Here is a 10,583-nt window from a genome sequence, read left to right as displayed (position 1 = left end):
TTTGAAGTGACTACTTCTTGTTTGTGTTTGATTTCTTTTAAGATGTTTATCTTATGAAGCGTTCACTTCTCTTTCTTTTCTCCTACTTGTTCAAGTAATGCCCTCCTTTCTTAATGAGATGTTTATCTCATTTTCTAGAAAGTTTCTACTTTTTTTTTTGTTTGTGTTGAGATGGTTATCTCAATGAGGTGTTTACCTCTCTTATTTGCTTGCCATGTTCCCTTAGGATTTGATCCTACCTTGTTCAAGGTAAACCATTAGACATTAGGATAGTTATCAAAGTATGACAACATTAGAGTTTTGATTAGTCTCCCTCCATCTTAACTTTAGGGCCACATTGTATGATAATTTTAGAGCTTCTCTAGTCTCCCTTAGTTACTTCTTTCCCCTATTTGAATCCTAAAACACTCTAATTATATTCAAATAAAGTATTCAGACCCCCCACCTTATAAGGGATCATCTGAGTACGAGTCCTATTAAAAAATACCAACACATCAAACTCTAAAAAATACTCTAATATATTTGAATAATTAAGGAAAGCGGTCAAATCCCCCACCCTATGAGGGATAATTTGACATACTCTGTTCAATAAAAGCATTCAGATATCCACATCATATGAGGGACCATTTGATATGTTTTCACCATAAAAAACACCAACCGAAATCTCTTTTGTTTTTTAGCTTTGCTTGGTTAGATAAGAGCATGTTATTTCCGCTCCATTCTCCAGCTTAAGTCTCCAAAGGTCGAGCAGCGGAGTGCGAATGTAACTGTTCATTAAAAAACACAAAAACAAACAAAAACTTTTGAGCCGAACTACGTCGCTCTGATTCATTAAAGGGATACAGAGGCATTGGGTTGCGGGGCCTAAACGAGCACAATTTTGTAAATATTTTATTCCTTTCTTCGTGTTTTCTTTTCTCTTTTGTATGCATTGCATTCCCTTGGCATTAAGCTTTAGACTATTAATTTTTTACCCATAGATTATAACTAATAAGAGTGGATCTCGTCGAGTACGACGAACGTAAGGGGTGCTAATCCCTTCCCTTTACGTAACCGACTCCGTTACCCTTTTCTCTTGGGCGTAAGACCTTTGTTGTTTTCTTTTAGGTTTTACTCGATGTTTTTCCTTTCCCTTCTTGCGGGATAAATAAACACTCAATGTTGACTTTATTGTTTCGATGAGTTTTCCAGTTGCTTCATAGTGCAACTAAAGATCATTAAATTCAAGACTTAAAACAATCAAAAGATAATTTTACTTTGAATGGTTAAGGTTTGATCATGAAGAGTTCAGATTCAGACTTAAAACAACCAAAAATAATTTTACTTGAAAGTCCGGTTTAGATGATGAAGAGTTCAGATTCATGCATATCAAACATATAATTTTTTTTGAAGATGCAGAGTTCATATTCATACATATCAAACATATAAAACTATTCAAAAAAATAGTTTGAAGATGTAGAGTTCGAATTCAGGCTACAATTACATATCATTCATTTGATTCAAACATCAAACATATCAAACCTATCAAAAATAGTTCAGATATAGACTTAACATATCAACTAAAGTTAAAGACAAACAGAGAGAGAGAGAGAGAGAGAGGGAGAGGGAAAGAGAGAAACAAAGAGAAGAATAAAGCAAAAGATAAATAACTTAGATCGATGATGGTTCGTGTTGAACGGTGGACGGTGGCGGCGTTTCGTGGACGGCGGTGGTTGTTCGTGAAACTTGAGAAAGGTAAAATCCCTAGCAGAAAGGTGAAAACTTGGAAATTGATTTGTGTCGTGTGAATTGAAACTGGTAATGTGTGTTGGTTGGTTTGTTGTTGGACTAATAACTACTTGGGCTGCAACGTCTCGGCCCAATATTATTACCCTAGCCTCATAACACCTTATTGGGCCGGTCAGTTTAAGATTTCACTAGGCCCAGAAATTCAAATCCTTTTCTTCTCAAACCAGGAAACTAATAAACCGGTCCAATCGAATTGGCGGTTAACGGGTTACATGAATTAGTCGGTTTGAGCTGGTTTCCTGTTTTTTGTCCTGCCATACTCACAATGGTGAGGTTAGGGTGCCCGGTGCCCAGTGCCCACTAAGCCAAAATCCATTGCCCGATCAACCCCTATTGCCCTTCTGTTTCCCTTTTTGTCACCGACTTTTCTCGAACCTAATATAAGTACAACAACTACTAAAACAAGACTTTCAGTAAATTTGTGGAAGGCAGCGGGACAAGAGTTTAGTAAACACTGCCGTGAAATTGAAGGGTTTTTCTTTTCTTTGCTTCTAAACCAGTCGCCAATTATGGCGGAAAGCTCCTCTGCTCCGGCTCCACCTCCACCCAAACCCGTCGTGGTTAGGGTCAAACGAAAACCCTTCCATTCTCCACTCGACGCTTTCTGTAACCATCCCTTTCATCACTCTCCTTTTATTTTTTTCATTCTCATTTAACAACCCTATTATTCTTTTCTTTTTTGCATTTCAATCTAGGGTTGGAAATCAACGACAGGCCATTCAAGCGCCCTCTCTTGGATTTCGGAAATCTATCTATCTCCGATTCTTCTCCATTAGGTATCTTTTCGTTTCGTATCTTTATCTTGTTCGGTTGATTATTCGTTGCTTTCATAATTGATAGTATAATGCGGAACATATATGATGTTATAAATCTGATAATACCTAGATAGTTGGTAACTGAGTTTTCTGGCATTATATTTTAATATTAGAAATGAAATTATTAGAGAGAATGTCGGGTAGCGCCTATAGTGGAGACAAGACGGTGGGAAATAGACTTAGGTGGTTTGGGCATATAGAGAGAAGACCTGCAGATTTTGTAGTAAGGGAAGTAGACCAGATGGAGAGAAGACAAACAATTTGAGGAAGAGGAAGACCTAGAAAGACGATAAGATAAGTTATTAAGAAAGATCTCGAAATTAATGATTTGGATAGAAGCATGGTCCTTAATAGAACGTTATAGTGAAAGTGATTCATGTAGCCAACCCCACCTTGTGTGATAAGGCTTAGTTGTTTATTTTAAATTCATGTAATTTGCCAGAAAAAATTATCAATACCTGTCATCCAAGCTATACACTATCCCACTTTTAGGTCGTCCGCTCCGCGCCGCTATCAGCGATTGTCATTTCTAATCATATCTCACGTAGTCTCACTCTCACCTCGCATCCAATGCAACATCTTGATCTTTGCTACACCGCCTACACGTAGTTGCTTTTCATGTTGGTTCTTTACAACCCAACATTCTGTCTCGTACAACATTGCCACTCATACAACAATCCAATGAGATTTTCATATCACATAAAACACCATATCACATAAAACACCTGAGATGAAAATTATTTATAGATCCAATATCAATCAAAAAACCATATGCAGCTCCCCTGCTTCTCCTCGGATAATACAACACAAGCCAGCCTTCCCTTGGTTACTGTAGCAACTGCCATCATTATTCAGTTAAGCCAATCCATTCCTAGGAGACTTTAAAACCGTGAATCAGAACTGTAACTTTTGAATAATAACTCTATATTGTCACATACTGATATCCATGGGATAGCCGTTCTAGAATAGATGTATAAATTATCCCAACTTTAAAAGACGAAAAACAGAATGAAAGATCATGCTAAACAGCTAAAGACAATACCAATACTTCGAGGGACCTATCTTCCTTTTCCAGACCTTATCTCCTCTATTCTCTTTTCATTCTCTCTTATCTAGTCACATAAGAAAGCTCCATTTACTGCTTTACTTGTCACGTTAATGTAAGTTAAGTTGTATTAATTAATTCCTCAAGCTGATTTTTACTCATTATTTTCTTCGAATGTGCAATCCCTTTATAACTCTTTCATTTCTTTCCGTGGCACACACCTACTTACCAATAGATTGCTTTCTGAGACGTATTAAAAGACACTGATTTTCTGATTACTTGGCACGTACAGAAAGAATCATAGCAAGCATCAATAATTCTTGGAGTATGGCAGAGAACAAAGTTTTTTTTTTGCTCAGACATATTTAAGAATTTCTATTAGTTTCAGTTCCTAAAATATTTGATAGTTTATTTCATTAAATTTTTTTGTTGAGGATTTCTTTTGACAATTAACATCAGCTGTCAAGATGTTATAAAAAAGTAAGGTGGTCAAATGACACACATATTAGGAGAATGCCTTTAAATAATCTAGCTAGACTTGAGCGGATTTGTTACTGATTGAAGAGCTGAAAACTGCTGGAATGTTTTGTTTTTGAATTATGCCTGACTCACGATATAATTGCTCCCTTCCTTTTTAGGGGAAATTCACAACAAGAAGGTTTTGGTGCAACATGTGGAGACAATAAGCAGCTCTGAGGTCACTTTAGATATTGTGCAGTCATTTGTGGTTAGTAACCTATCTAGATGATGATGTACAATTTTTTGTCCCTATGATATAGGAGGGTTGTCATGTCTTTTGTTTTTGAGTTAAAACTCTCCCATCTCATGTCAATTTGCTCTCCATTTATAACATTTTGTTTCGGTCATTGGCAATGACTCATTGCAATAGGTGGCAAATTTTAATCATCATTGCACTATGTTTTTGACAAAATGCATACATTAACACCTTGTCAATTGACTGTTTTTTAAGGATCCTGGTTCCAAAAGTGCTTCTAAATCTAAGTCAAAAGTTGAGGAAAGGAAGAACCTCTTCAAAAAAGTCAACGTAAGCCTTTTCTTCTTGACTTCTCCCCTTCACATTCTTCTGCACGTGCAGACACTGTGCACATGCATATTTGTTAATGCATGCTCAAAGCAATGAATCTGTCCTCTTTCCCAATTGTTTTATCACAAACATGTTTCACATTTCTAATCATATTGTCTCTCATCATTTCCTATTTTTGATGTCCACAGAAGCAAGATCAGCTCTTGTTTAAAGCTAAACAAGAAAAAGAGGTTTGCTACATGCCCTTATATTTTTCTTCTATTTGTGTATGCACATATGTTTGGACTCTTATTAATACTCTTTCTAAGGGATGACAATATATACTATTCGAAATTGTGTTGAGGTCTCTTCTGTATAGTTTCAGACATACCTTTGCATCCTTTTTTTATGTATATTATTTAATCCCTCTAACTATCAACTTACAGTCCCCTTACTGAAATTTGGTCTGATGCTATGATTGGTTTTGGAATTGTTTGAATTTTTCTGTTGTTTTTGTAGTTCTGTAGAATTGCATTTTATTTATTTTTCTAGTTGCTTATAGTTAAATTTACCTTGAATCCTTGATATCAAATTAAAGTACATAAATTTACCTTTTTTAAAATACACATTATTTTCTTCTTAAAAACAGTTTTAAATATTGATTTATAAAAGTTTCCAAAAAAAAAAAACAAAACACAATCAAACAAGCCCCTCCTAGTGTCTGAGATGATAAGATTAGAGAAGCCAAACTTTCTAACTCATTTTTATGTGAATTGGCAGAATCCTGTTCATGGTAGTTGTAAATTTTGGAATGCATCACAATAGTACTCCCCCCGCTCCATGATAAGTGTCACTTTTGCAAAAGATATTTATCTCAAAAAAAGTGTCATTTTCCATTTTCAAAATAATGACACCTTTTTATTAATTGAACTCTCTATTAATACTCGGCACATCACTCCCAAATCATGATTTTCCATATTACGTTTAATAATAATGATGAATACATTGTGCTTTTTTTTTTTGAAACAACGAATACACTATGCTTAAAAAGGTTAAATTGATAAAATTGTTGTTTTTTCTTTAATTTATAACTTCTGATTCATTGTTTGGATTGATAAGAAGAGGAAATGGAGAGGAACATGATGAAATGCATTTCATCCTATTCCATCACTTCTCTTCATTTTTATTCCATCATAAAATATTCAAACAATGTAATGAAATCTTTCTTCTGCTCCATTCCACTTCGTTCCGCTCCACTCTATAGATAATTAGAATGAGGGAGTGATATTTAAACATTGAAGTAGTTTTGCGAGAGGTTTCCTTCCAGCAAATGTCTAATTCTTTCTCGCAGTCTTCAGCGAAAGAGGCTCGTTTTGAGCAAATATGGAAGAGCAGGAAAGTAAACAAGGGGACATCTGATGAAAATGCATTAAAAGAAATATGCCAGTTCTATGACATTGTTCGTGTTGACTCTGAAGAACAAATTAAGAAGGCGCAACACGAGTAAGTATTTCCATCAAAGTTTGTTTGTTATCTTTGTAAATGCACTACACTATGAGTAAGTATTTATGTATTAAATAAATAACGACTAGAAATCACTATAACTTTGTTATTTATGTTCTCTTCAATTGTTAATGATCCTCTTATTACATTTGTTTTCATTCAAAAGTATTTTTTAAAAATTAATTCACATTAATATTAAAATCATAAAAAAGGTAGGGGAACATAAATAACAAAATAAAATAAAAATTATAAATAACAAAGTTGGGCAACATAAAAAACATTTTCAATTACAAGCATTAATGAGTGGCTTCATCATAAGTTTGTTGTACATCAAAGATATTTGAAAGTAATAATCCATCGGAATTCTATATACACATGACAATGCTATGAAATGAAGTGAAACACATCGAAATACCATGAGGCAGCAAACATCAAGATGGTTTCTAACAAGAGAAACTAGAGATCCAGATCTATAGTGATTATTAGGCACAACCCAACCAGAAGCAATATTAGAACAAGCTCCAAAACCACCAAACCCACTTTTGTTTCCAATGAAAGGGCCAAAACCCGAAACAATACTAGTACCATTTGATGATAATGCACCATACCTCAAAGGAGCATTGTCTCTACTACTGAAGTGTCATCGAAGAAGTTGTCGATGATGATAAATGTGAACTCTAGAAGCTTTAGCCAATTTAGTGTTATTATTCTTCACAACTTTGTGGGAAATATGGGCGGGAGCTTGACGCTGAAGAATGTTTCTTATATACAAAGGACAGGAGAAGAGATTATCTTAACCTAATTTTTTTAGATCTATATGGGCGTGTTTGGGCTTGAACAATTGATGAAAAGATGGTTATTTATTTAATATTTGAATTAATACAAATATCTTCAGTAAACAAGGAGAGATATATTGTGAATTGTGCCGTTGTTATTTATTTACTGTGTAAATACTTACTCCTGTTGCTATATAAACAACGAGGGTTGTTATTTATTGTCTCAGAAAATACACTTAACCTATGATTAATGCAGAGATATCTCCTTGGAGGATCAAAGACTTCTGTCTAGTTTCCTCCCTTTACTAAGAGAGGTTATTCCTAATGCTGCTGCAGAGATTGAAGTTGATTTAAGTACTCAATCCAAACAAGGTTGTTGTATAATTGCAAACTACCATTAAATTACTATTAATTTTGCTACTTTTTTTTCTTTCTCAAGTTGCATTTATTTAAATAGTTGACATTTTCTGGGTTAATAAAGATAAATAACTTTTGGAGTTATCTTGGGGCATTTTATGATGTTATTTTTTATCAAGAGTTGCATCAAATGATTTGAAATTATTGTTGTTGCTGACCAATTCTCTTATATCTAAACTCTTACTTATTTTAGAGATTATCTAAACTGTTCATTTACATATGGTTATGGTGTGCTGTCTTATGTGACATATACAGAGGACTATGTTTATGACCTCTACACTGTAACGGATGAGACGATCAATGAAGAAAGTTCTTCACATTCTTATCCACTGTAAGTAATTTGTCTATATCTGTTTAATCTGGTTTCTCATGCTTTCTACTTGACATTGCTGTGTATTGCTGGCTTAGTATTCAAGTTGATGATGAAGATTATTGTGACGGGCCTGATGATTCAGATTATGAAACTGAGGACTCAAATGGTATTTCCCTATGTCTTTTCTCATCTTCATCCTTATTGAAGATCACTATTGTTTGAAAACTCGTTTACACTTGTCAATTCTAGATGAAAACCATCCAATGAATGACTACCCAGAGGAGATTTCGGAAGACAGTGAAGATTCTGATTGTGAATCAGATGAAAGTGAGCATAGCAGATCTAATAATGAATCGTCAGATGATGATGAAGATGATGATGAAGATGCGGATGATGGACACCATGGTTTTGCTAAAGATGGTATTTCTGATCCATTGTATGATGAGGATTTTGATGATTATGACGGCCAAGAGGTAGACTCTGATGACGACGACGATGATCCGGATAATGAACAATTGAAGTGGTCTTACAGATGAAGCTATCGGATTATTCATAAAATCCTGCAAAAAAAAAAATGTGTTGCTTCTAATTTGTAGTTGATGAAGTTTCGAATTTCTTAGTTTGTTTACATTTTAGGCAACTGGGCTCATTTGTAATGGGAGTTCACAAAAATATCCACCAGGGTTGGTTATTTTGTCCAATTAGTAATTTGAGCGTGGATATGTCTTAAAAAAGTTTTCTAATTTCAGATTGTATATGATTCTTTCTTTATAGACTAAAAGGTGTGTGAATATGATATATGTTCCTAACATGAAATTACTCCTTCCGATCTCGTTTATAGAAAATGGTAAGTTTTAGATACTATCAATGAAAATGAACTATTGTGAGTTGTTGAAATTTATCCATTATCAACTGCGAGACATGCATAGGATCTCCCTAATAAGTCCTTCATTAACAATTAATTTTTCACTACACCAAGTCTTTTTTTTAACTTGCTAAATCAATTTTAAACTAATCAATCAATTTTCCCCCATTCATTTAATTGGCACACATTTTTCATTACTCCTTTTGGATATTGGTGAAACCATGCATTACCTGTTAGATTACTCAACCCCTTCCCTCAACTATTCTACACAATATTAACTCAAAACAATTTCCTTTCCTTACCTTCCCACAATCAGAAACGAAAAGTTGTCTTCATTCTCTCTCCTTACCTTCCTACATTCACAACTTCTCTTCTCTGTCTCTCTTTACCTTCCCACCTTTTCCAATTTCGACGACCTCATTCTCTTCCCCTTTCAATCGCGACACACTCAGGTATCAATGGATATTCCACTTCTTGTTTCTCGAAACGATTCTCATTGCTTTCTCCAAACTTGAGATCAAACTTGCATTATGATGTTTAGTTTTCGTTTTAATAAGAAGTTCATCCTTTCTTTGCATCCTCATACTTACTCATGTGTGGTGTCGTCAAAGTGCATGTAATGTCGTGTTATATTGTTGCTAATGTTGTGTTTTTCATTACATTTTAATGACTATCCCATTCTTGCAGCCAACGGGAAACTAAACCTTTCTAATGCGTGGAATTGATCAAAACTACTACTGAACCATGACTATCCTCGAGTGGTTGAGTTCAAAACAAAGTAAAATTATCACAAATGTTTCCTTATACGCTAAAACAGTTATTACTTTATGCGTTTTGTCTAATATTTTCGTTTTACACGGCTTTAACACATATTCCTTCATGGTAATCCATCTCAAAATGCTTCTCAATCATTATTTCTCAATTCATGTTCACAATGGTCTTTCGACGATAAAGCTTTCTAATTCACTAAGGATGTTAAGAGCATTCTCATGATCGTATGGGATGAGGCTCCAGTGGCTAACAAATGGTGTTTTGAAACTCTTGACAAGTCATTGAAAGATATAATGGGTACAACCGAGAAACCATGTGAACATATTTTTGGAGGGAAGGTTCTTGTCTTTGGTGGTGATTTTAGACCAATTCTACCTATTGTACCAAGAGAAACTAGGTTTGATATAGTGCATTCAACAATAAATGCCTCATATATTTGGGAACATGGCAAGGTTCTAACGCTTACCAAAAATATGCGCTTGGTATTTGGGTCAAATTCAAACAATGCTGAAGAGATTGATAGTCGCTCTAAATGGATTTTACAAGTTGGAGAAGGTAAGGTCTCAGAACCAAATGATGAATTTGCTGAAATTACTATTCCACCAGAGTTTCTTTTAATAGATTTCGTCGATCCAATTGAGATTATTGATACAAGTACTTATCCAAACCTTGTTGAAAATCTCACAAACCCTGATTTTCTCCAAAGTAGATCTATTTTAGCTAATACTATAGAGATCGTGGACGAAATCAATGATTACATTACTAATCTTCTTCTAGGTTACGATTACTCTTTCATCTTCTCAATCTTAATTGTTAATAACTTCATTTATTATTACGTTTTCCTGAAAAACATGTTATGTTCTTATAAGGTGATGAAGTATTTGAGTAGTGATTCTATTGATAGATCCGAAGCTAATGACAATGAGGTTTTTGAGCGACTCGAGAATTCTTAAGCTGTTTGAAAACTTGTGGTTTACCTAATCATTCCATGAAATTAAAGATTGGCACAACAATAATGTTGATACGGAATTTAGATCAATTAGAGGGACTATGCAATGGTACAAGATTGACGGTTACAAGGTTAGCAAATCATGTTATCGAGGCTAAGATTATTTCATATACACATATTGGAAACACTATTTACATACCTAGAATGTATTTGTCTCCTTCTCAATCTCCTTGGCCATTCAAGCTAATAAGAAGACAATTCTCCATTATTATTTCTTTTGCAATGACAATAAATAAATCTCAAGGACGATCATTAGA

General features: G+C 34.4%; 2 protein-coding genes across 2 annotated transcripts; both read left to right on the top strand.

The window, feature by feature from the left end:
* Positions 1–2,002: 2,002 nt before the first annotated feature.
* LOC131609062 (RNA-directed DNA methylation 4-like) lies at positions 2,003–8,479 on the top strand. Its single transcript, XM_058880694.1, has 10 exons — positions 2,003–2,394; positions 2,484–2,564; positions 4,287–4,375; positions 4,619–4,693; positions 4,882–4,923; positions 6,024–6,175; positions 7,208–7,323; positions 7,624–7,699; positions 7,777–7,847; positions 7,931–8,479. Exons 1-10 carry the CDS (start codon positions 2,298–2,300, stop codon positions 8,215–8,217), a joined length of 1,086 nt encoding a protein of 361 aa, XP_058736677.1. The 5' UTR covers positions 2,003–2,297; the 3' UTR covers positions 8,218–8,479.
* Positions 8,480–9,535: 1,056 nt separating this feature from the next.
* On the top strand, positions 9,536–10,270 carry LOC131613469 (uncharacterized). The gene has a single exon (XM_058885137.1). It carries the CDS (start codon positions 9,536–9,538, stop codon positions 10,268–10,270), a length of 735 nt encoding a protein of 244 aa, XP_058741120.1.
* Positions 10,271–10,583: the final 313 nt, after the last annotated feature.

The sequence above is a fragment of the Vicia villosa genome, linkage group LG6, assembly GCF_029867415.1.
Source record: "Vicia villosa cultivar HV-30 ecotype Madison, WI linkage group LG6, Vvil1.0, whole genome shotgun sequence".
NCBI lineage: Eukaryota > Viridiplantae > Streptophyta > Magnoliopsida > Fabales > Fabaceae > Vicia > Vicia villosa.
Note: the sequence above shows the minus strand (reverse complement) of the source record. Positions and strands in the feature narration are given on the sequence as shown.

Coding starts and splice junctions, on each gene's coding strand:
- LOC131609062 (XM_058880694.1), top strand. CDS start 2,298: ATGGCGGAAAGCTCCTCTGCTCCGGCTCCACCTCCACCCAAACCCGTC. Junction 2,565..4,286: donor CTCCGATTCTTCTCCATTAG/GTATCTTTTCGT, acceptor CTTCCTTTTTAG/GGGAAATTCACAACAAGAAG. Junction 4,924..6,023: donor AAGCTAAACAAGAAAAAGAG/GTTTGCTACATG, acceptor TCTTTCTCGCAG/TCTTCAGCGAAAGAGGCTCG.
- LOC131613469 (XM_058885137.1), top strand. CDS start 9,536: ATGATCGTATGGGATGAGGCTCCAGTGGCTAACAAATGGTGTTTTGAA.